Source organism: Oncorhynchus clarkii, chromosome 9 (assembly GCF_045791955.1).
Source record: "Oncorhynchus clarkii lewisi isolate Uvic-CL-2024 chromosome 9, UVic_Ocla_1.0, whole genome shotgun sequence".
Taxonomy (NCBI): domain Eukaryota; kingdom Metazoa; phylum Chordata; class Actinopteri; order Salmoniformes; family Salmonidae; genus Oncorhynchus; species Oncorhynchus clarkii.
In genome coordinates this window covers 81,434,171-81,461,277 of record NC_092155.1, presented here as the reverse complement: position 1 = coordinate 81,461,277, position 27,107 = coordinate 81,434,171, and the positions used below count along the sequence as shown (strand labels likewise).

The 27,107-nt window shown below is 44.7% G+C and overlaps 1 protein-coding gene across 1 annotated transcript in view; it reads left to right on the top strand.

Annotated features, from left to right (window-relative positions):
- The first annotated feature begins 757 nt into the window (after window positions 1-757).
- The window catches only part of LOC139417639 (ladinin), a 65,737-nt gene continuing 39,387 nt past the window's right edge, over window positions 758-27,107 (top strand). Inside the window, exons 1-7 of the mRNA XM_071166846.1 lie at window positions 758-833; window positions 2,883-3,077; window positions 3,200-3,500; window positions 18,052-18,110; window positions 18,314-18,446; window positions 18,776-18,862; window positions 25,916-25,959. Of these exons, the coding sequence (XP_071022947.1) occupies window positions 796-833; window positions 2,883-3,077; window positions 3,200-3,500; window positions 18,052-18,110; window positions 18,314-18,446; window positions 18,776-18,862; window positions 25,916-25,959 (857 nt within the window). The 5' untranslated portion in view covers window positions 758-795. The remainder of the gene's footprint in view (window positions 834-2,882; window positions 3,078-3,199; window positions 3,501-18,051; window positions 18,111-18,313; window positions 18,447-18,775; window positions 18,863-25,915; window positions 25,960-27,107) is intronic.

Below are 27,107 nucleotides of genomic sequence, written 5' to 3'. Positions count from 1 at the left end.
ATAATCACACTGAAGACACACACACGGTTGTAGGTAAGATTGTTATGAGTAAAGTCCAGTACACTTGTCTGTCTTTAGGTGAAGGTGTGGTCTTATACAGATCTGTAGAACAAACACACACGGTTGTAGGTAAGATTGTTATGAGTAAAGTCCAGTATACTTGTCTGTCTTTAGGTGAAGGTGTGGTCTTATACAGATCTGTAGAACACACACACACACACACACACACACACACACACACACACACACACACACACACACACAGGCTTTTAGAACAAACAGTGACTCAGTCACACTGAAAGACTCTGTACAGTTCAGCATTATTAAATACATCAAAGATGTTCCTGACTGTACCTGGTCTTTGCCTTTTTCAGCTCACTAACAGTAGTATAGGTAACCCTATCCCTAACAGTAGGACAGGCTGCATGCAGGGCACAACTGGAGAAGTATAAAGATTAAGTACATTAGACAAACTGAATGCCCTTATATCTCTCTGTTGGGTGTTCCTGTCTATATTCACCTGACCTCGTTAATCAAACTACAGCTATTAGAAGTGAACTGCCTTCATAACTATATATGGACAAGATCCAAAACATTACCACCCTCTCTCCCTCTGTCCCTCTCTCTCTCCCAGGTAGTTAGTTAGGTCATGTGATCTAGCAGGGTAAAGGTGGACTATAATTCTGTTCCGCTGACTGATTCGACTCTGACAGCCACTCAGCGAAGTGCCTCAGACGCTTTACCCGACTAAATTTCCTCCCAGCCGGCCTCAACTTGACTGGGACCCCAGCTGCCATGTCCATCATCCGGAAGAACTGGTCGGCTCTGTCCCGGTAAGAGCTGGTTTACACCTGATGTTCACCAGATGTATATGCGTGCTGTTTTGCCGGTTGTCTAGCCCACATTTTCCGTACTGTAAATATATGTGCTTTACTTTGTAACTAGCTGAAAGCTAGCTAGTTGGAGTCAATGTGTATCACCGCCTGGTAAAGAAATGCACAACTTGAAAATATTGAACGCATGCAGTACACAGAACGCACCGCAGCCTAGTGCGGCGCCCCCAATGTAGCGTGTTGGACTGCTCTATTGACAATGAATGACTTCCACCAGAACGCAAAGAGTTTGATGTGTCTGGTGGGCATGAGGCTTTAGTTTGTGGTGACTTTCTGTCAGGATTTTAACGATAACCGATAGCCTACAATTCATTTATAGTAGAGCTGCGCTGCGCGCTAATAGACACCTGTTTTCGCTGTGAATCATACATCAATGATGATTTAGATGGTTAGAACAGAATGTTGTTTTGTTTTTGTAAATAGTGAATGGTCTTCCGAGGTTTGTGACTGCTGTCGTTGATCATGATATTGATAAGGAAAGTGAAAGCTGATCAGATGACGGATCGGATTGAGGTGGATGTTGTGTGGGTCCTGTGATGTTGCTGTTGTTAACCCCCTAAAGTCAGTCGAAGCTAAAGATACCTGGATGAGATCCGTCTCAATCCACTGCATCCACCCATGTAGTGCTTTTGCATCTGCGATGAAAGGTGACGGCGCTAGAGCAGTGTCTGACCCTCATAGGCTTCGTGGGACTCGTCTGAAGTCGGTATAGCCGATCTGCCAACTTCTGTCTGTAGCGTCCCAACAGTTTGGGATACATACTAATAACCCTAAAACCTAAAGCCTCTATGGAAAGGTGAGACTCTCACGAACACTGTACATGATGGTTGTTTTGCTCTAAGACGCCCACAGGCCCCACAAGACTTGTCTGAAGGTCCCCCAGTAGCAGTTGAAAAAATGAGTGGACGTACAGTATATATGGTGACTCGACATATAAAAACAATTATAGTCTTGATATGTCTTATATCTCTCAGATATAGGACAGACACTTCAGAACAAACTTCCCTTCCATTGTTTTGCTATCTGATGTTCCATGTAGTGAATCTGTTATTCAATGCGTTTTGTATGGGCTAATAGTAGTAAGGACTATCTGTTATTCAATGCGTTTTGTATGGGCTAATAGTAGTAAGGCCAAATCATCAAATTGTTTTTCTTTAATACTTCAAGGGGTCTTAAAATTGTAAATCAAATAGCAAAATTATCCTTGGTATGACCTTCTTAAAACAATTCCATATTGTTTTTTAGACCCCTCCCCCCCACCCCGGCTTAGACTCTTATGGATGAATGTGATTTTGAGCATGGAAGCACAACACACGTCCACATCAACACAACTACCAAGATCTCGGTTAAAACTTCTGACAATAACCCCTGATTGTAGAGAGTCTGAGTTTGAGTCAAGAGATGCCCCGAGTCTGAGTTTGATATGATGTTGACGGGAGTTTGAAGAATTCCCAATCTCTTATCGGTCGGTCCTATCCCGTTTCTGTCCCTGTTCTGTCTGTGGTCGCTGTTCATTAGAACATTGGGTTAGTTCAGTCTAGTCAGGGACATTAGTGGTAAAGAAAGGCACATGTGGGAAATGTTAAATGAAGCTGAGATCCTTGATAAGGTGTGCCTCAATCGGGTCGATAGGAATTAGAACTAGGTCTCTAGGTCTTACAAGTACCATCTTAGACAGCATGTCACAGAGTACCATCTCAGACAGCATGTCACACAGAGTACCATCTCAGACAGCATGTCACACAGAGTACCATCTCAGACAGCATGTCACACAGAATACCATCTCAGACAGCATGTCACACAGAGAGCACCCTACAAAGAGAGTTGTTGTCCCTAACCCTGTCATCAGCTGTTCATACTACTGCATCTTCATACAGATGATTTATGAAGCATGTTATGGTTATAAAGCCTTATTTAAATCTAATGAGAACCTCAAAAGTCCCTGTAGTAGCCTAGGTCACTAGTGTTAAACTGTGTGGGTCTGTGTAGGCTTGCCCGCCAGTGGACAGTGGAGGATGAAGAGGAAGTGGAAAGGGAGAGGAGGAGGAAGGAGAGGAGCTATAGCAGCACTGACCCCGACAATGACCTTTCACCTGGAAACGACCTTTCACCTGGAAACGACCTTTCTCCCCGACACACCCCCGGAAACCAACCCACCAAAGACAATGCTCCAAGCATCACCAGGTCAGAGGTCAAACACCTGTTATCACACGCTCACACACAGGCACACACACACACTTCAAAGTGCGTTTTTCTCTGTAGAGATACTAGGGAGAACAGCAATTCATTATTTGTGTGTATTACAGCGCGGAGATGCTCCAGCTGGACTTTGAGGAGATGCTCAGTGTTCGAGACGAGAGGAGGAGGAACAGACACATAGAGACTCTCAGACGACAGAAAGGAGAGGAGGAGGGGAGAGATGGAGGGGAGGAGGAGAGAGAGGGAGGGGAGGAGGGGAGAGTGGAGCTATTGGGTGATATGGAGGAAGGGGAGAGACAAACACCTCCGAAAGACACCCCCATCCAACCTTCACCCTCAACCCCACCCTCATCCATATCTTCACCCATACCCTCAACCCCTACACCTACCAACCCCTTAGAAAGACAGGTGAGAGGGAAGGAGGGCTCTATTTTGATGTGTGTGTTTGTGTGCATGAGTGAGTGTGTCAGTAAGGACAGAGACTGTGTTTGTGTGTGTGCGTGCGCACGTGTGTTTGTGTGTGTTAGTAAGGACAGAGTGTGTGAGTGTGTGTGAGTAAGGACAGAGAGTGTGTGTGTGTGTGATGGTAAAGACAGTGTTAGTACTGTATGCAATGTATAACCTAGTGTTGACTCTAACCACTACCATACAGGGTGTGTACCTAGTGTTAACTCTAACCCCTACCATACAGGGTGTGTACCTAGTGTTGACCCTAACCCCTACCATACAGGGTGTGTACCTAGTGTTAACCCTAACCCCTACCATACAGGGTGTGTACCTAGTGTTGACCCTAACCCCTACCATACAGGGTGTGTACCTAGTGTTGACCCTAACCCCTACCATACAGGATGTGTACCTAGTGTTAACTCTAACCCAAACCCCTACCATACAGGGTGTGTACCTAGTGTTAACTCTAACCCTAACCCCTACCATACAGGGTGTGTACCTAGTGTTAACCCTAACCCCTACCATACAGAGTGTGTACCTAGTGTACCTCTAACCCCTACCATACAGGGTGTGTACCTAGTGTTGACCCTAACCCCTACCATACAGGGTGTGTACCTAGTGTTAACTCTAACCCAAACCCCTACCAGACAGGGTGTGTACCTAGTGTTAACTCTAACCCTAACCCCTACCATACAGGGTGTGTACCTAGTGTTGACCCTAACCCCTACCATACAGGGTGTGTACCTAGTGTTAACTCTAACCCAAACCCCTACCATACAGGGTGTGTACCTAGTGTTGACCCTAACCCCTACCATACAGGGTGTGTACCTAGTGTTAACTCTAACCCAAACCCCTACCATACAGGGTGTGTACCTAGTGTTAACTCTAACCCAAACCCCTACCATACAGGGTGTATACCTAGTGTTAACTCTAACCCCTACCATACAGGGTGTGTACCTAGTGTTGACCCTAACCCCTACCATACAGGGTGTGTACCTAGTGTTGACTCTAACCCCTACCATACAGGGTGTGTACCTAGTGTTGACCCTAACCCCTACCATACAGGGTGTGTACCTAGTGTTAACTCTAACCCCTACCATACAGGGTGTGTACCTAGTGTTGACTCTAACCCCTACCATACAGGGTGTGTACCTAGTGTTAACTCTAACCACTACCATACAGGGTGTGTACCTAGTGTTGACCCTAACCCTAACCCCTACCATACAGGGTGTGTACCTAGTGTTGACCCTAACCCTAACCCCTACCATACAGGGTGTGTACCTAGTGTTAACTCTAACCCTAACCCCTACCAAACAGGGTGTGTACCTAGTGTTGACTCTAACCCTAACCCCTACCATACAGGGTGTGTACCTAGTGTTGACTTTAACCCCTACCATACAGGGTGTGTACCTAGTGTTAACTCTAACCCCTACCATACAGGGTGTGTACCTAGTGTTAACTCTAACCCCTACCATACAGGGTGTGTACCTAGTGTTGACCCTAACCCCTACCATACAGGGTGTGCACCTAGTGTTGACCCTAACCCCTACCATACAGGGTGTGTACCTAGTGTTAACTCTAACCCAAACCCCTACCATACAGGGTGTGTACCTAGTGTTGACCCTAACCCCTACCATACAGGGTGTGTACCTAGTGTTGACCATAACCCTAACCCCTACAATACAGGGTGTGTACCTAGTGTTAACTCTAACCCCTACCATACAGGGTGTGTACCTAGTGTTGACTCTAACCCCTACCATACAGGGTGTGTACCTAGTGTTGACCCTAACCCCTACCATACAGGGTGTGTACCTAGTGTTGACCCTAACCCCTACCATACAGGGTGTGTACCTAGTGTTGACCCTAACCCCTACCATACAGGGTGTGTACCTAGTGTTAACTCTAACCCAAACCCCTACCATACAGGGTGTGTACCTAGTGTTAACTCTAACCCTAACCCCTACCATACAGGGTGTGTACCTAGTGTTGACCCTAACCCCTACCATACAGGGTGGGTACCTAGTGTTAACTCTAACCCAAACCCCTACCATACAGGGTGTGTACCTAGTGTTAACTCTAACTCTAACCCCTACCATACAGGGTGTGTACCTAGTGTTGACCCTAACCCCTACCATACAGGGTGTGTACCTAGTGTTAACTCTAACCCAAACCCCTACCATACAGGGTGTGTACCTAGTGTTGACTCTAACCCCTACCATACAGGGTGTGTACCTAGTGTTGACCCTAACCCCTACCATACAGGGTGTGTACCTAGTGTTGACTCTAACCCCTACCATACAGGGTGTGTACCTAGTGTTGACCCTAACCCCTACCATACAGGGTGTGTACCTAGTGTTAACTCTAACCCCTACCATACAGGGTGTGTACCTAGTGTTGACTCTAACCCCTACCATACAGGGTGTGTACCTAGTGTTAACTCTAACCACTACCATACAGGGTGTGTACCTAGTGTTGACCCTAACCCTAACCCCTACCATACAGGGTGTGTACCTAGTGTTAACTCTAACCCTAACCCCTACCAAACAGGGTGTGTACCTAGTGTTGACTCTAACCCTAACCCCTACCATACAGGGTGTGTACCTAGTGTTGACTTTAACCCCTACCATACAGGGTGTGTACCTAGTGTTAACTCTAACCCCTACCATACAGGGTGTGTACCTAGTGTTAACTCTAACCCCTACCATACAGGGTGTGTACCTAGTGTTAACTCTAACCCCTACCATACAGGGTGTGTACCTAGTGTTAACTCTAACCCCTACCATACAGGGTGTGTACCTAGTGTTAACTCTAACCCAAACCCCTACCATACAGGGTGTGTACCTAGTGTTGACCCTAACCCCTACCATACAGGGTGTGTACCTAGTGTTAACTCTAACCCAAACCCCTACCATACAGGGTGTGTACCTAGTGTTAACTCTAACTCTAACCCCTACCATACAGGGTGTGTACCTAGTTTTGACCCTAACCCCTACCATACAGGGTGTGTACCTAGTGTTAACTCTAACCCAAACCCCTACCATACAGGGTGTGTACCTAGTGTTGACTCTAACCCCTACCATACAGGGTGTGTACCTAGTGTTGACCCTAACCCCTACCATACAGGGTGTGTACCTAGTGTTGACTCTAACCCCTACCATACAGGGTGTGTACCTAGTGTTGACCCTAACCCCTACCATACAGGGTGTGTACCTAGTGTTGACCCTAACCCCTACCATACAGGGTGTGTACCTAGTGTTGACTCTAACCCCTACCATACAGGGTGTGTACCTAGTGTTAACTCTAACCACTACCATACAGGGTGTGTACCTAGTGTTGACCCTAACCCTAAACCCTACCATACAGGGTGTATACCTAGTGTTGACTCTAACCCTAACCCCTACCATACAGGGTGTGTACCTAGTGTTAACTCTAACCCTAACCCCTACCAAACAGGGTGTGTACCTAGTGTTGACTCTAACCCTAACCCCTACCATACAGGGTGTGTACCTAGTGTTGACTTTAACCCCTACCATACAGGGTGTGTACCTAGTGTTAACTCTAACCCCTACCATACAGGGTGTGTACCTAGTGTTAACTCTAACCCCTACCATACAGGGTGTGTACCTAGTGTTAACTCTAACCCCTACCATACAGGGTGTGTACCTAGTGTTAACTCTAACCCCTACCATACAGGGTGTGTACCTAGTGTTAACTCTAACCCAAACCCCTACCATACAGGGTGTGTACCTAGTGTTGACCCTAACCCCTACCATACAGGGTGTGTACCTAGTGTTAACTCTAACCCAAACCCCTACCATACAGGGTGTGTACCTAGTGTTAACTCTAACCCTAACCCCTACCATACAGGGTGTGTACCTAGTGTTGACTTTAACCCATACCATACAGGGTGTGTACCTAGTGTTAACTCTAACCCCTACCATACAGGGTGTGTACCTAGTGTTAACTCTAACCCCTACCATACAGGGTGTGTACCTAGTGTTAACTCTAATGCCTACCATACAGGGTGTGTACCTAGTGTTAACTCTAACCCTAACCCCTACCATACAGGGTGTGTACCTAGTGTTAACTCTAACCCTAACCCCTACCATACAGGGTGTGTACCTAGTGTTAACTCTAACCCCTACCATACAGGGTGTGTACCTAGTGTTAACTCTAACCCCTACCATACAGGGTGTGTAACTAGTGTTGACTCTAACCGCCACCATACAGGGTGTGTACCTAGTGTTGAGTCTAACCCTAACCCCTACCATACAGGGTGTGTACCTAGTGTTAACTCTAACCCCTACCATACAGGGTGTGTACCTAGTGTTGACTCTAACCCTAACCCCTACCATACAGGGTGTGTACCTAGTGTTGACTCTAACCCTAACCCCTACCATACAGGGTGTGTACCTAGTGTTAACTCTAACCCCTACCATACAGGGTGTGTACCTAGTGTTGACTCTAACCCTAACCCCTACCATACAGGGTGTGTACCTAGTGTTAACTCTAACCTCTACCATACAGGGTGTGTACCTAGTGTTGACTCTAACCCCTACTATACAGGGTGTGTACCTAGTGTTAACTCTAACCCTAACCCCTACCATACAGGGTGTTTACCTAGTGTTAACTCTAACCCTAACCCCTACCAGACAGGGTGTGTACCTAGTGTTAACTCTAACCCTAACCCCTACCATACAGGGTGTGTACCTAATTTTAACTCTAACCCTAACCCCTACCATACAGGGTGTGTACCTAATGTTAACTCTAACTCTAACCCCCACCATACAGGGTGTGTACCTAGTGTTAACTCTAACCTCTACCATACAGGGTGTGTACCTAGTGTTGACTCTAACCCCTACCATACAGGGTGTGTACCTAGTGTTAACTCTAACCCTTACCCCTACCATACATGGTGTGTACCTAGTGTTGACTCTAACCTCTACCATACAGGGTGTGTACCTAGTGTTGACTCTAACCCTAACCCCTACCTTACAGGGTGTGTACCTAGTGTTAACTCTAACCCTAACCCCTACCATACAGGGTGTGTACCTAGTGTTAACTCTAACCCTTACCCCTACCATACAGGGTGTGTACCTAGTGTTAACTCTAACCCTAACCCCTACCATACAGGGTGTGTACCTAGTGTTAACTCTAACCCTTACCCCTACCATACAGGGTGTGTACCTAGTGTTAACTCTAACCCCTACCATACAGGGTGTGTACCTAGTGTTAACTCTAACCCTAACCCCTACCATACAGGGTGTGTACCTAGTGTTAACTCTAACCCTAATCCCTACCATACAGGGTGTTTACCTAGTGTTAACTCTAACCCTAACCCCTACCATACAGGGTGTGTACCTAGTTTTAACTCTAACCCTAACCCCTACCATACAGGGTGTGTACCTAGTGTTAACTTTAACCCTAACCCCTAACATACAGGGTGTGTAACTAGTGTTACCCTAACCCTTACCATACAGGGTGTGTAACTAGTGTTAACTTTAACCCTAACCCCTAACATACAGGGTGTGTAACTAGTGTTACCCTAACCCCTACCATACAGGGTGTGTAACTAGTGTTAACTCTAACCCCTACCATACAGGGTGTGTAACTAGTGTTAACTCTAACCCCTACCATACAGGGTGTGTAACTAGTGTTAACTCTAACCCCCACCATACAGGGTGTGTACCTAGTGTTAACTCTAACCCTTACCCCTACCATACATGTTGTGTACCTAGTGTTGACTCTAACCCTAACCACTACCATACATGGTGTGTACCTAGTGTTGACTCTAACCCTAACCCCTACCTTACAGGGTGTGTACCTAGTGTTAACTCTAACCCTAACCCCTACCATACAGGGTGTGTACCTAGTGTTAACTCTAACCCTTACCCCTACCATACAGGGTGTGTACCTAGTGTTAACTCTAACCCCTACCATACAGGGTGTGTACCTAGTGTTAACTCTAACCCTAACCCCTACCATACAGGGTGTGTACCTAGTGTTAACCCTAACCCCTACCATACAGGGTGTGTACCTAGTGTTGACTCTAACCACTACCTTACAGGGTGTGTACCTAGTGTTGACTCTAACCACTACCATACAGGGTGTGTACCTAGTGTTGACTCTAACCCCTACCATACAGGGTTTGTACCTAGTGTTAACTCTAACCCTAACCCCTACCATACAGAGTGTGTACCTAGTGTTAACTCTAACCCTAACCACTACCATACAGGGTGTGTACCTAGTGTTAACTCTAACCCTAACCCCTACCATACAGGGTGTGTACCTAGTGTTAACTCTAACTCTTACCCCTACCATACAGGGTGTGTACCTAGTGTTGACTCTAACCCTAACCCCTACCATACAGGGTGTGTACCTAGTGTTGACTCTAACCCTAACCCCTACCATACAGGGTGTGTACCTAGTGTTAACTCTAACCTCTACCATACAGGGTGTGTACCTAGTGTTGACTCTAACCACTACCATACAGGGTGTGTACCTAGTGTTAACTCTAACCCCTACTATACAGGGTGTGTACCTAGTGTTAACTCTAACCCTAACCCCTACCATACAGGGTGTGTACCTAGTGTTAACTCTAACCCCTACCATACAGGGTGTGTACCTAGTGTTAACTTTAACCCTAACCTCTACCATACAGGGTGTGTAACTAGTGTCAACCCTAACCCCTACCATACAGGGTGTGTAACTAGTGTTAACTCTAACCCCCACCATACAGGGTGTGTACCTAGTTTTAACTCTAACCCTAACCCCTACCATACAGGGTGTGTACCTAGTGTTAACTCTAACCCTAACCCCTACCATACAGGGTGTGTAACTAGTGTTAACTCTAACCCCCACCATACAGGGTGTGTACCTAGTGTTGACTCTAACCCTAACCCCTACCATACAGGGTGTGTATCTAGTGTTGACTCTAACTCTAACCCCTACCATACAGGGTGTGTACCTAGTGTTAACTCTAACCCTAACCCCTACCATACAGGGTGTGTACCTAGTGTTAACTCTAACCCCCACCATACAGGGTGTGTACCTAGTTTTAACTCTAACCCTAACCCCTACCATACAGGGTGTGTACCTAGTGTTAACTCTAACCCTAACCCCTACCATACAGGGTGTGTACCTAGTGTTAACTCTAACCCTAACCACTACCATACAGGGTGTGTACCTAGTGTTAACTCTAACCTCTACCATACAGGGTGTGTACCTAGTGTTAACTCTAACCACTACCATACAGGGTGTGTACCTAGTGTTAACTCTAACCCTAACCCCTACCATACAGGGTGTGTACCTAGTGTTAACTCTAACCTCTACCATACAGGGTGTGTACCTAGTGTTGACTCTAACATCTACCATACAGGGTGTGTACCTAGTGTTGACTCTAACCCTTACCCCTACCATACAGGGTGTGTACCTAGTGTTAACTCTAACCTCTACCATACAGGGTGTGTACCTAGTGTTAACTCTAACCACTACCATACAGGGTGTGTACCTAGTGTTAACTCTAACCCTAACCCCTACCATACAGGGTGTGTACCTAGTGTTAACTCTAACCTCTACCATACAGGGTGTGTACCTAGTGTTGACTCTAACATCTACCATACAGGGTGTGTACCTAGTGTTGACTCTAACCCTAACCCCTACCATACATGTTGTGTACCTAGTGTTAACCCTAACCCCTACCATACTGGGTGTGTACCTAGTGTTAACTCTAACCCTAACCCCTACCATACATGGTGTGTACCTAGTGTTAACTCTAACCCTAACCCCTACTATACAGGGTGTGTACCTAGTGTTAACCCTAACCCCTACCATACAGGGTGTGTACCTAGTGTTAACTCTAACCCCTACCATACAGGGTGTGTACCTAGTGTTAACTCTAACCCTAACCCCTACCATACAGGGTGTGTACCTAGTGTTAACTATAACCCTAACCCCTACCATTTGTTAATAATCTACTCCATTAACAGACGGGACCTTTCTCCTTACCCCCTGGGGAACACTTTCAGCCTCGCACACGCCTACAGATTGACCCATGTACACACACACACACACACCTGAGAGGGTAGAACTCTGCGAGGTCTCATTGTGCCAGACTAACTGGCTGTGGTTTGATTTGATACGATCCTGTTGGCTGAGAACTCAGAGTGCTCTCTTCTTTAACCTCACCCTCTGTTCAGCAAAATGAACTTATCCTCAAAGAGCTTTTACTTTGTTTGTATTGTGTTGCTTGATAATGCCTGCATAACGGCTGTTCTATCGGAATACAGCTACTGTAAGTTACTAACTAGAACAGGCCTGGAATACAGCTACTGTAAGTTACTAACTAGAACAGGCCTGGAATACAGCTACTGTAAGTTACTAACTAGAACAGGCCTGGAATACAGCTACTGTAAGTTACTAACTAGAACAGGCCTGGAATACAGCTACTGTAAGTTACTAACTAGAACAGGCCTGGAATACAGCTACTGTAAGTTACTAACTAGAACAGGCCTGGAATACAGCTACTGTAAGTTACTAACTAGAACAGGCCTGGAATACAGCTACTGTAAGTTACTAACTAGAACAGGCCTGGAATACAGCTTACTTTAGTTTTTTAACATGCACAGAAATAAACCACATCCAAGTTCTCCTTTTGGTAAGTCTTTTCATTATGAAGATCTAGGTAAAAGTACACTGCGCATTCAGCACCACGGACAGAACTCTTGTTAACGGTAATGCACAAAAACACAAGGAGAGAGAGCTCAATATCACATTTAAACTACTCAATCAGTGTGAGAAGTGAAGTCTCTGATGGGCATTGACTATTTTATTTGCAGGATTACTGAGAGGTGAGAGTCAGTAAGATATGATCTGTGCCTTGACTTGTTATATTTCATCACTGAAAATGTCTGTTCACATACATAGGTTGACCCAAACAGTACAAACATCTTCTGAGCATGACTCCTAATCTTTGGAAAGCTTTGTTCATCGAGAGACGCATAGAAGCTCTTCAGTGACATTGTTTTGAATAGTTCTCCAATCACTGCATCAGACTGAAGATGGATAAGCTCAAGTTGCAGGTCAGTGGGAGCGTTATCCACATTGAAGGTGAAAGGAGAGGAAACCATCAGCATGTCATTTTCCAACACTTTGAAATCCTCAAAACAATGAGAAAACACACCATTCAAAGCACACAGCAGCGATGTATACTTCTCCCGCTGGTCATCTGATAGGGAACAGACTAGTAGTGTCGGAAGGTGGGGGAGATTGTTGTCATCTGATAGGGAACAGACTAGTAGTGTCGGAAGGTGGGGGAGATTGTTGTCATCTGATAGGGAACAGACTAGTAGTGTCGGAAGGTGGGGGAGATTGTTGTCATCTGATAGGGAACAGACTAGTGTCGGACGGTCATCTGATAGAGAACAGACTAGTAGTGTCGGAAGGTGGGTGAGATTGATGGCTTCTACTTGACAGGTCAGGAGTAGTAATTTTCCCTTGAAGGCTTTGACAAGGCTGTACATCTGATGTGCAAAAATGTCCTTTCCTTGTAGTTTGGAATTCAGTTCATTCATGAGGGCCATAATGCCCACAGTGAAGGCAAAATCAGCCAAACATTCTTTATCTTGCAGTTGAGGGAAATCCACATTTTCCTTTCATTTTCCTTTCATTCTCTGACTTCAGGTCCCACACCCTTTAAAGCACCTTCCCCAAACTCAGCCATCTCATGTTTGTTTGGTAAGGGAGATCTGCATGACCCGACTCTGTCTCTTCCAACAGTGAGACAAACTGCCTGTGGTTTAAAGATTTTGCTCTTATGAAGTTTACCACTTTAGTGACTGTATCCACAACATGGCTCATTTTCAGAACACATTAACAGAGCACCTCCTGATGAATAATGCAATGCAGGAAAATAATTGTCTGATCTGGGTTCAGCTCAGCTACTTGATCTTGTATCCTTTTCAAAAGGTTAACGTTTTTTCCTGTTAAGTTTGGGCACCCAACAGTGGTCACACAGGATAACTTTTCAAAACTTCAGTCCCAGCTTTGCCACACGTTTATTAACCTACTCCAATAAACATTTCCCTATGGTTGTGCTCTTCAGTGACTGCACTGAAGCAAGCTCCTCTGTAATTTCAAAGTCTGGGGTTATGCCTCGTAAGATTATAAACAACTGAGCCGTGTTACGTGCATCACTGCTCTCATCTAGGGCCAAGGAGAAATAGGTGAAATCCTTTACCTTGTCTTTCAACTGTTGCTCCATATTCTCTGCGATGTCCTCAACACGCCAAGGCAACATTTTCAAACAGCTGTTTCTTGTCGCGGCAAAATATTGCTGCAGAGTCAATTCAACATTCTTTAATGAATTCGCTCTCAACGAATGGCTTGCTATGTTTAGCAATTTTGTGGGACAGTACATAGCCAGCTCTCGTAATTCCGTTGTTTGCTAAATGCAGTTTTGTGCATTCTTTCGATGCACTTGTCCTCTGCTCAGAATTCATATTACTATATTTCTCTGCATGCTTCGTCTGGAAGTGTCGGGACAAGTTGTAGTCTTTCAAGACAGCGATGCTCTCTTTGTACACTAAGCACACAGCTTTCCCTGATACCTCAGTAAAGACATGTCGATGTCCACTCTCGCTGGAACATCCTACATTCATTATCTACTTTCATTTTCTTTGAAATCTTTAAAAATACATTTTAGCTCAATTTCTAGCTAGCTACTATTTGTAACTGTGACGTGTGTGTCCGCCTGTCAGGCTCTTTGTTGTTGGTGTTTTTGTATACATCTGATGCGTAGGACGTTAATTTACTGTACATTCCACCCACTCTTTTGCTAGTTTAATCCCTACAGTCTTTTCTAGACCCAAGCTCACTACTTTTTTGCATGTTGTCCAGCCCAACTTTGAATTCTGCATGACAAGCCAGGGGTTATATGTTTTTTAAATGTATTTGAAATATTACCTTTATTTAACCAGGTAGGTCAGTTGAGAACAAGTTCTCATTTACAACTGTGACCTGGCCAAGATGATGCAAAACAGTGCGACAAAAACAACAACACAGTTACACATAAACAGATGTACAGTCAATAACACAATAGAAAAATCTATGTACAGTGCGTGCAAATGTAGACGAGTAGGGAGGTAAGGCAATAAATAGGCCATGGAGGCGAAATAATTACAATTTAGCATTAACACTGGAGTGAAATATGTGCAGATGTTGATGTGCAAGTAGAGATACTGGGGTGCAGAAGAGCAAGAGAATAAGTATGGGGATTAGAGGTCGACCGATTATGATTTGAAATAATGACAATTACAACAATACTGAAGGAACACTTATTTTGACTTAATAGAATACATCAATAAAATCAATTTAGCCTCAAAAAAATAATGAAACATGTTCAATTTGGTTTAAATAATGCAAAAACAAAGTGTTGGAAAAGAAAGTAAAAGTGCAATATGTGCCATGTAAAAAAGCTAACGTTTAAGTTCCTTGCTCAGAACATGAGAACATATGAAAGCTGGTGGTTCCTTTTAATATTGAGTCTTCAATATTCCCAGGTAAGAAGTTTTAGGTTGTAGTTATTATAGGAATTATAGGACTATTTCTCTCTATACCGTTTGTATTTAATATACCTTTGACTATTGGATGTTCTTATAGGCACTTTAGTATTGCCAGTGTAACAGTATAGCTTCTGTCCCTCTCCTCGCTCCTACCTGGGCTCGAACCAGGAACACATCGACAACAGCCACCCTTGAAGCAGCGTTACCCATGCAGAGCAAGGGAATCAACTACTCCAAGTCTCAGAGCGAGTGACATTTGAAACGCTATTAGCGCGCACCCCACTAACTAGCTAGCCATTTCACATCACATCGTTACACCAGCCTAATCTCGGGAGTTGATAGGCTTGAATTCATAAACAGCAGAGCTGCTGGCAAAACACACGAAAGTGCTGTTTGAATGAATTCTTATGAGCCTGCTGGTGCCCACCATCGCTCAGTCAGACTGCTCTATCAAATCATAGAATTAATTATAACAGAATAACACACAGAAATACGAGCCTTAGGTCTTAATATGGTCAAATCTGGAAACTATAATCTCGAAAACAAAACATTTATTCTTTCAGTGAAATACGGAACTGTTCCGTAATTTATCTAACGGGTGGCATCCATCAGTCTAAATATTCCTGTTACATTGCACAACCTTCAATGTTATGTCATAATTACGTAAAAATCTGGCCAATTAATTCGCAATGAGCCAGGCAGCCCAAACTGTTGCATATACCCCGACTATGAGTGCAAGAGAAATGACACAGTTTTACCTGGTTAATATTGCCTGCTAACCTGGATTGATCTTAGCTAAATATGCAGGTTTAAAAATATATACTTCTGTCTATTGATTTTAAGAAAGGCATTGATGTTTATGGTTAGGAACACGTTGGATCAACGGCAGTCCTTTTTCGCGAATGCGCACTGCATCGATTATATGCAACGCAGGACACGCTAGATAAACTAGTAATATCATCAACCATGTGTAGTTATAACTAGTGATTATGATTAAGTTTAATGCTAGCTAGAAACTTACCTTGGCTCCTCGTGAGGCAGGTGGTTAGAGCGTTGGACTAGTTAACCGTAAGGTTTCAAAATTGAATCATTGAGCTGACAAGGTAAAAATCTGTTGTTCTGCCCCTGAACAAGGCAGTTAACCCACTGTTCCTAGGCCGTCATTGAAACTAAGAATGTGTTCTTAACTGACTTGCCTCGTTAAATAAAGGTTAAATAAAGGTTAAATAAAGGTTAAATAAAGGTTAAATAAAGGTTAAATAAAGGTTAAATAAAGGTGTAAAAAAAATAAAACATCTGCAAAATCGGCATCCAAAATTAACGATTTCCGATTGTTATGAAAAAATGAAATCGGCCCTAATTATTCGGCCATTCCGATTAGTCGGTCGACCTCTAATGGGGATGACATAGTTGGGTGTGCTATTTACAGTTTGGCTGTGTACAGGTACAGTGATCGGTAAGCTACTCTGACAGCTGATGCTTAAAGTTAGAGAGGGAGATATAAGACTCTAGCTTCAGAGATTTTTGCAATTCATTCCAGTCATTGGCAGTAGAGAAATGTAAAGAAAGGCGGCCAAAGGAAGTGTTGGCTTTGGGGGTGACCAGTGAAATATACCTATTGGAGCGCGTGCTACGGGTGGGTGTTGCTATGGTGACCAGTGAGCTGAGATAAGGCGGGGCTTTACCTATCATAGACTTATAGATGACCTGGAGCCAGTGGGTTTGGCGACGAATATGAAGCGAGGGCCAGCCAACGAGAGCATACAGGTCGCAGTGGTGGGTAGTATATGGGGCTTTGGTGACAAAACAGATGGCACTGTGATAGACTACATCCAGTTTGCTGAGTAAAGTGTTGGAGGCTATTTTGTAAATGACATCGCCGAAGTCAAGGATTGGTAGGATAGTCAGTTTTACAAGGGTATGTTTGGCAGCATGAGTGAAGGATGCTTTGTTTCAAAATAGGAAGACGATTCCAGATTTCATTTTGGATTGTAGATGCTTAATGTGAGTCTGGAAGAAGAGTTTACAGTCTACCTGCAGTCAGGTCTGGGGTGAACCAAGGGCTATATCTGTTCTTAGTTCTACATTTTTTGAATGGGGGATGCTTATTTAAGATGGTGAGGAAATTGCTTCTAAAGAACGACCAGGCATCCTCTGCTGACTTTTCTTTCCCACAATTCAAATTCAGTAAGGAGATGACTAGCCTAGGCTATGTGACGTGATTAAGTTGGGACCTCTTCAATAGCTGACCAAGATCTGTGTCAAGACCAGATACTTACCCCACCGGCCCTCCCCATAACATCTATGTACAAATAAGAGAGCAGGTCTGGAATCAGTGTGGCAGGATAGGGCAGGATAGGATGACTACATAGAATGATCACCGTGCTTTTACATGATGGTCTTTCTGGAGGGCGGGAGAACTAAGGAGCAGGCAACTTGATTTAACGCAGATCACGTTTATTAGAATGTCTACAACGCAAACAGTGGAAACAGGTGCCGGAAGAAACAAATTCAAATCTGAGAGGTTCTGGATCCTGTTCCGGCTCAAATTGATATTACCTTGACTAAACCTTACCCTCGCACACTTGGTACCGGTACCCCCTGTATATAGCCTTGTTATTGTTATTTTATTGTTGCTCTTTTATTTTGGACTTTAGTTTATTTAATAAATATTTTTTTGAACTGCGTTGTTGGTTAAGGGCTTGTAAAGTAAGCATTTCATGGTAAGGTCTACAACTGTTGTTTTTGGCGTCCCGACAAATTACATTTGATTTAGAAGTTGTGCTACTGCACTGTATGGTAATGCTGTTTAATACAGCTACAGTATCCATAGCTAACTGTGTGTTGTAACAGCAGGAGAATGGTTCCCATGGTAACTGTCTATATGTTGTGTTGTAACAGCAGCAGAATAGTTCCCATGGTAACTGTCTATCTATTATGTGTTGTAACAGCAGCAGAATGGTTCCCAGGACCTAGGCCCAGACTCCAAACCCCCCTTCAAGTTTGTCAGGTAAGAAAACGGCCCCTAGATAAATTAGTCTGCCAAGTGTCTGTCCAACCTCTTCCTGTAGTTGTCTAACTTCCTGTTATCTCTTCCTGTGGTACTATAGCATCCTGTTATTGCTTCCTGTAGTTCTCAAACTTCCATCTATCTCTTCCAGTAGTTCTCGAACTTCCTCTAGGTTTCTAACTTCCTGTTATCCCTTCCTTTAGTTCTCTGTCCATCTCCTTTGATAAGAGTCCCTCCCCCAGTGGGCATACAAGTCCCATGAGCCCCCATTCTCCCACAACACCGCTGTCCCCCGCTAGAGGAGCTCAGAGCCCCACCCACTACGGACACACAGAGGTAAAACACAATTGGACTTTTGCCACGACTCACAGACATACAGTCTGTGTAACTGTGCAAGAGCACCCTCTAGTGTTAAAACCAATAAGACTTTACACTGTATTCTAAAAGACAGCTTTATACTCTGTGTTGATGGTTTAACCTTTCCTGTGTGTGTGTGTGTGTGTGTGTGTGTGTGTGTGTGTGTGTGTGTGTGTGTGTGTGTGTGTGTGTGTGTGTGTGTGTGTGTGTGTGTGTGTGTGTGTGTGTGTGTGTGTGTGTGTGTGTGTGTGTGTGTGTGTGTGTGTGTGTGTGTGTGTTTGTGTGTGTTTGTTTGTTTGTTTGTTTAGGGCAGTGTGAATGGATCCTCTGTTAGTTTGGAGCAGACAGCCAGACCAGCCTTCGCCAGACAGAGCTCTAGGACCGTCTCCTTCAGGGTAACTAACACATGCTCTAAACACCTGTTGTTTAAAAATAGGGTTATAAACACTGGTATTTTGTACTGTTGGTCAGAATTTGACTGTAAACTGTAGAGTTAGAGTGAATTAAGAACTGTAGAGTTGGAGTGAGTTTAGAACTGTAGAGTTGGAGTGAGTTTAGAGTTGGAGTGAATTAAGAACTGTAGAGTTGGAGTGAATTAAGAACTGTAGAGTTGGAGTGAATTAAGAACTGTAGAGTTGGAGTGAATTAAGAACTGTAGAGTTGGAGTGAATTAAGAACTGTAGAGTTGGAGTGAATTAAGAACTGTAGAGTTGGAGTGAATTAAGAACTGTAGAGTTGGAGTGAATTAAGAACTGTAGAGTTGGAGTGAATTAAGAACTGTAGAGTTGGAGTGAATTAAGAACTGTAGAGTTGGAGTGAATTAGGAACTGTAGAGTTGAAGTGAATTAAGAACTGTAGAGTTGGATTGAATTAAGAACTGTAGAGTTGGATTGAATTAAGAACTTTAGTTGGAGTGAATTAATAACTGTAGAGTAGAGTTAGTGGGGGTTTAGAACTGTAGAGTTGTTATACGGGGCGGAGCAGGTAAACCCAAGTGCAGACTCGGACGAGGAGAAAAGGAGAAGGTGACTAAGGTATTTATTGAACAACGGTGGGAAGATGGGGTGCAGGGGAGGCTCGGGCGGGTAGCAGGCAACCGGGGACTGAGGCTGAGGCAAGGGGAGCAAGGGCAGGGTAAGCAGGTCTGGAGCGGATTCCAAGGAAGCCATAGAGCAGGGGTCCAGGGCACGGAAGCAGGACTGACAAGACGAGGAACTGTGGAAAGGGACCAGAGGCAGAGCGGGCGGAACTGTTGGGGAGGGAAAAGCAGCATCAGGCTAGCGAAAACAGGCACACCAGGATAACAAGTTCTATGCAGGAACAAACGGCTTGAAACAGACTGACTGAGCAGAGATTATGCAGCGTGGAAGTGGCAGGGCTGAGTATTTGTAGCGATCTATCTTGATTTTGGAACAGGTTGCAGCTGGTGGGGATCTGCTCTGCCTCAGCACACCTATCTACACTCATACAATCCAAAGCACCCACACAGAGAGGAAGAGAGCACCGGGGGAGTGGCGGCAGGTTAGGGAGACACAGGATGAGAAGTAGGGTGTGTCAGGGGCAGATGTAACACGAGTAGAGTTAGAGTTTAGAACTGTCGAGGAACTGTCGAGGAAGAGCTGTCGAGGAAGAGCTGTCGAGGAAGAGGGAGTTTAGAACTGTCGAGGTAGAGGGAGTTTGGAACTGTCGAGGTAGAGGGAGTTTGGAACTGTCAAGGTAGAGGGAGTTTAGAACTGTCGAGGTAGAGGGAGTTTGGAACTGTCGAGGTAGAGGGAGTTTGGAACTGTCGAGGTAGAGGGAGTTTGGAACTGTCAAGGTAGAGGGAGTTTAGAACTGTCGAGGTAGAGGGAGTTTGGAACTGTCGAGGTAGAGGGAGTTTGGAACTGTCGAGGTAGAGGGAGTTTGGAACTGTCGAGGTAGAGGGAGTTTGGAACTGTCGAGGAAGAGGGAGTTTAGAACTGTCGAGGTAGAGGGAGTTTGGAACTGTCGAGGTAGAGGGAGTTTGGAACTGTCGAGGTAGAGGGAGTTTGGAACTGTCGAGGTAGAGGGAGTTTGGAACTGTCGAGGTAGAGGGAGTTTAGAACTGTCGAGGTAGAGGGAGTTTAGAACTGTCGAGGTAGAGGGAGTTTAGAACTGTCGAGGTAGAGGGAGTTTAGAACTGTCGAGGTAGAGGGAGTTTAGAACTGTCGAGGTAGAGGGAGTTTAGAACTGTCGAGGAAGAGGGAGTTTAGAACTGTCGAGGTAGAGGGAGTTTGGAACTGTCGAGGTAGAGGGAGTTTGGAACTGTCGAGGTAGAGGGAGTTTGGAACTGTCGAGGTAGAGGGAGTTTAGAACTGTCGAGGTAGAGGGAGTTTAGAACTGTCGAGGTAGAGGGAGTTTAGAACTGTCGAGGTAGAGGGAGTTTAGAACTGTCGAGGTAGAGGGAGTTTAGAACTGTCGAGGTAGAGGGAGTTTGGAACTGTCGAGGTAGAGGGAGTTTGGAACTATCGAGGTAGAGGGAGTTTGGAACTGTCGAGGTAGAGGGAGTTTGGAACTGTCGAGGTAGAGGGAGTTTAGAACTGTCGAGGTAGAGGGAGTTTGGAACTGTCGAGGTAGAGGGAGTTTGGAACTGTCGAGGTAGAGGGAGTTTGGAACTGTCGAGGTAGAGGGAGTTTGGAACTGTCGAGGTAGAGGGAGTTTGGAACTGTCGAGGTAGAGAGAGTTTGGAACTGTCGAGGTAGAGGGAGTTTGGAACTGTCGAGGTAGAGGGAGTTTGGAACTGTCGAGGTAGAGGGAGTTTGGAACTGTCGAGGTAGAGGGAGTTTGGAACTGTCGAGGTAGAGGGAGTTTGGAACTGTCGAGGTAGAGGGAGTTTGGAACTGTCGAGGTAGAGGGAGTTTGGAACTGTCGAGGTAGAGGGAGTTTGGAACTGTCGAGGTAGAGGGAGTTTGGAACTGTCGAGGTAGAGGGAGTTTGGAACTGTCGAGGTAGAGGGAGTTTGGAACTGTCGATGTAGAGGGAGTTTGGAACTGTCGAGGTAGAGGGAGTTTGGACCTGTCGAGGGAGCTTAGAACTGTCGAGGGAGCTTAGAACTGTCGAGGGAGCTTAGAACTGTTGAGGGAGCTTAGAACTGTCGAGTTAGTCATTCTAGAACTGTAGAGTAGAGTTAGAAAGAGTTTAGAACTGTCAAGGTCGAGGGAGTTTAGACCTGACAAGGGAGTTTAGAAATGTCAAGGTAGAGGGAGTTTAGAACTGTCGAGGGAGTTTAGAACTGTCGAGGGAGTTTAGAACTGTCGAGGGAGTTTAGAACTGTCGAGTTAATCATTCTAGAACTGTAGAGTAGAGTTAGAAAGAGTTTAGAACTGTCGAGGTCGAGGGACTTTAGAACTGTCGAGGTCGAGGGAGTTTGGACCTGTTGGGGAGTTGGGACCTGTCGAGGGAGCTTAGAACTCTCGAGGGAGTTTAGACCTGTCAAGGGAGTTTAGAACTGTCGAGGTAGAGGGAGTTTAGAACTGTCGAGGTAGAGGGAGTTTAGAACTGTCGAGGTAGAGGGAGTTTGGAACTGACGAGGTAGAGGGAGTTTGGAACTGTCGAGGTAGAGGGAGTTTGGACTTGTCGAGGGAGTTTGGACCTGTCGAGGGAGCTTAGAACTCTCGAGGGAGTTTAGACCTGTCAAGGGAGTTTAGAACTGTCGAGGTAGAGGGAGTTTAGAACTGTCGAGGTAGAGGGAGTTTAGAACTGTCGAGGTAGAGGGAGTTTGGAACTGACGAGGTAGAGGGAGTTTGGAACTGTCGAGGTAGAGGGAGTTTGGACTTGTCGAGGGAGTTTGGACCTGTCGAGGTAGAGGGAGTTTGGAACTGTCAAAGTAGAGGGAGTTTGGAACTGTCGAGGTAGAGGGAGTTTGGAACTGTCGAGGTAGAGGGAGTTTGGAACTGTCGAGGTAGAGGGAGTTTGGAACTGTCGAGGTAGAGGGAGTTTGGAACTGTCGAGGTAGAGGGAGTTTGGAACTGTCGAGGTAGAGGGAGTTTGGAACTGTCGAGGTAGAGGGAGTTTGGAACTGTCGAGGTAGAGGGAGTTTAGAAGTGTCGAGGTAGAGGGAGTTTGGAACTGTCGAGGTAGAGGGAGTTTGGAACTGTCGAGGTAGAGGGAGTTTGGAACTGTCGAGGTAGAGGGAGTTTGGAACTGTCGAGGTAGAGGGAGTTTGGAACTGTCGAGGTAGAGGGAGTTTGGAACTGTCGAGGTAGAGGGAGTTTGGACTTGTCGAGGGAGTTTGGAACTGTCGAGGTAGAGGGAGTTTGGACTTGTCGAGGGAGTTTGGAACTGTCGAGGTAGAGGGAGTTTGGACTTGTCGAGGGAGTTTGGACCTGTCGATGGAGTTTGGACCTGTCGAGGGAGCTTAGAACTGTCAAGGGAGTTTAGACTAGACAAGTGGGTTTAGAACTGTCGAGGTAGAGGGAGTTTAGAACTGTCGAGGGAGTTTAGAACTGTCGAGGTAGAGGGAGTTTGGAACTGTCGAGGTAGAGGGAGAATAGACCTGTCGAGTTAGTCCGTCTAGAAATGTAGATTTAGTCAGTCTAGAACTGTAGAGTAGAGTTAGAGGGAGTTTTTAAAATCAAATCAAATAAATAAATGCGCCAAATACAACAGGTGTAGTAGACCTTACCATGAAATGTTGACTTACAAGCCCTTAACCAACAATGCAGTTCAAGAAATAGAGTTAAGAAAATATTTACTAAATAAGTTAAAGTTTTTTCAAAAAGTAACTAAAGAAAATGACATAACAATAACGAGGCTATATACAGGGGATACCAGTACCAAGTCAATCTGCGAAGGTACAGGTTAGTCGAGGTAATTTGTAAATTGACTAGGCATGGATAATAAACCACGTGTAGCAGGAGTGCAAGCACGGGGGGTAAATAGTCCAGGTAGCCACTTGATTCATAGTTAGGTAGTCTTATGGCTTGGGTGTAGAAGCTGTTATGTAGCCTTTTGGTCATGGACATTGCGCTCCAATACCGCTTGCCATGCGGTAGATGAGAGAACAGTCTATGACTTGGGTGACTGGAGTCTTTGCCAATATTTTGGTCTTTCCTCTGACACCGCCTAGTATACACAGTTGAAGTCGTAAGTTTACATGCACTTAGGTTGGAGTCATTAACACTTGGTTTTCAACCAATCCATACATTTCTTGTTAACAAATTATAGTTTTGGCAAGTCTGTTAGGACATCTACTTTGGGCATGACAAGTCATTTTTCCAACAGTTGTTTACAGACAGATTATTTTACATATAATTCACTGTATCACAATTCCAGTTGGTCAGACGTTTACATACACTAAGTTGACTGTGCCTTTAAACAGCTTGGAAATTCCAGAAAATTATGTTATGGCTTTAGAAGCTTCTGATAGGCTAATGGACATCATTTGAGTCAATTGGAGGTGTACCTGTGGATATATTTCAAGGCCTACCTTCAAACTCAGTGCCTCTGTGCTTGACATCATGGAAAAATCTAAAGAAATTAGCCAAGACCTCAGAAAAAAATTTGTAAACCTCCACAAGTCTGGTTCATCCTTGGGAGCAATTTCCAAATGCCTAAAGGTACCACGTTCATCTGTACAAACAATACCGCTCAGGAATGAGACTTTTTCTGTCTTATAGAGATGAACGTACTTTGGTGCGAAAAGTGCAAATCAATCCCAGAACAACAGCAAAGGACCTTGTGAAGATGCTGGAGGAAACAGGTACAAAAGTATCTATATCCACAGTAAAACGAGTCCTATATCGACCTAACCTGAAAGGCCGCTCAGCAAGGAAGAAACCACTGCTCCAAAACCGCCATTAAAAAGCCAGACTACGGTTTGGGGACGAAGATCGTACTTTTTGGAGAAATGTCCTCTGGTCTGATGAAACAAAACTAAAACTGTTTGGCCATAATGACCATAGTTATGTTTGGAGGAAAAAGGGGGAGGCTTGCAAGCCGAAGAACACCATCCCAACCGTGAAGCACGGAGGTGGAAGCATCATGTTGTGGGGGTGCTTTGCTGCAGGAGGGACTGGTGCACGTAACAAAACAGATGGGATCATGAGGGAGGAAAATTATGTGGATATATTGAAGCAACATCTCAAGACATCAGTCAGGAAGTTAAAGCTTGGTCACAAATGGGTCTTCCAAATAGACAATGACCACAAGCATACTTCCAAAGTTGTGGCAAAATGTTGTGGCAAAATGGACAACAAAGTCAGTGTATTGGAGTGGCCATCACAAAGCTCTGACCTCAAGCCTATAGAAAATGTGTGGGCAGATCTGAAAAAGCGACCTACAAACCTGACTCAAATCAAATAAAAGTTTATTTGTCACGTGCGCTGAATACAACAGGTGTGGGTCTTACTTGCCTAGTTAAATAAAGGTAAAAAAAAAAAAAATGGTAGTGGTTAGAGTAACACTAGATACACACCGTGTATGGTAGTGGTTAGGGTTAGAGTCAACACTAGGTACACACCCTGTATGGTAGGGGTTAGAGTTAACACTAGGTACACACCCTGTATGGTAGGGGTTAGAGTTAACACTAGGTACACACCCTGTATGGTAGGGGTTAGAGTTAACACTAGGTACACACCCTGTATGGTAGGGGTTAGGGTTAGAGTTAACACTAGGTACACACCCTGTATGGTAGGGGTTAGGGTTAGAGTTAACACTAGGTACACACCCTGTACACACCCTGTATGGTAGGGGTTAGGGTTAGAGTTAACACTAGGTACACACCCTGTATAGTAGGGGTTAGGGTTAGAGTTAACACTAGGTACACACCCTGTAAGGTAGGGGTTAGGGTTAGAGTCAACACTAGATACACACCCTGTATGGTAGAGGTTAGAGTTAACACTAGGTACACACCCTGTATGGTAGGGGTTAGAGTTAACACTAGGTACACACCCTGTATGGTAGTGGTTAGAGTTAACACTAGGTACACACTCTGTATGGTAGGGGTTAGAGTTAACACTAGGTACACACCCTGTATGGTAGGGGTTAGGGTTAGAGTTAACACTAGGTACACACCCTGTATGGTAGTGGTTAGAGTTAGAGTTAACACTAGGTACACACCCTGTATGGTAGGGGTTAGGGTTAGAGTTAACACTAGGTACACACCCTGTAAGGTAGGGGTTAGGGTTAGAGTCAACACTAGGTACACACCCTGTATGGTAGTGGTTAGAGTTAACACTAGGTACACACCCTGTATGGTGGTGGTTAGAGTTAACAGTGCGTTCTCACCTTGTAACGTAGTTACAAGTAGTGGTTAACGTAAAGATGGTGTTGTTCTAATGTCAACTCTTATCAGTGGAGGTTATACATTACATACAGTCTTTACCATCAAAAACACACACACTCTGTCCTGACACACACACACACACACACTCTCTGTCCTCACTGACACACACTCACTCTGTCCTCACACATGCTCTCTCTGTCCACAGATGCTGAGGAAGAAAGAGGAGGAAAGCATGCCTTTACAGAGGAGGTAACAGACACACACACACACATTAGATAAGCCCGAGCCCTACCCATGCCCATGACATTTACCATTGCCTGATTGTATGGGCCATGGGTTTCTCACTATCACAGGTGAAGGATTTTTTTTAACAAACAAAAAGAGTTGAACAAGAAGTTGTTACAACAACAAAATAGCTTCAAGTTTTTTGTCCAACTACTGGTGGAGTCAACTAATAAAATAATGGACGACCTGACCAGAGAGGTCCAGGACATGAAGAACAGTTTGCAGTTCTCCCAGCGTCAGCTCAATGAGTTTAAACAGGAAAACGGCAAGATGACAGCAATCTGTAAGTCAGTGAGATAGGACATCAGTTCTGTATGTGAATATATGATGAGAATGACGGAGAAATCAGATTATCTCAAGGGACAATCAAGGTGGAACAGCGGAATTGCAGAATATCCTCATGAGACCTGAATGGAGTCTGAGGACAAAGTAAGGGAAATGATCTCTGAGAAACTGAAGATGGACCACAGGAAGATTGAAGTGGAACATGCCCACAGGACTGGAAAACCCATTACTGGCCCAGGTGACAGGCCCAGGCCAATAATGGTCAAGTTCCTGAGGTTCAAGGACAAGGTAGCTGTTCTGGAAAGAGCCAAGACCTTGAGAGGAACATAAATCTTCCTCATCGAGGACTATCCTGAAACTGTGCCCCAGAAGAGGAAATAACTTATCCCAGCCATGAAAGCTGCCAGAGCGCGTGGGGACAATGCTTACATCCACTATGAAAGGCGCATTGTCCGTCCACCCTCCCAAAAGCCTGGAAGGGATGAGCGAGCCAAGCCTGTAGGTTCATAGCTTCAACCCTCACAGCACACACACACAAACTCACACACACACACACACACACACACATACACACATAGATTAATGGACATTATATTTTATCTTGCTTTGTTTGCTCTTTTCCCTATTATGTCTATCTCTGATCAGCTACCCAGGAAAGGGCTGAAAATTGCCCATATTAATACATGTAGCCTTAGAAATAAGGTTCATGAAATCAATAATTTGCTTACATCAGATTACACCCATATATTAGCCATTTCTGAGACTATACAACAGTAGCAATACAAGGATACAGCATCTATAGTATAGACTGGAGTGCGTATGTGTGT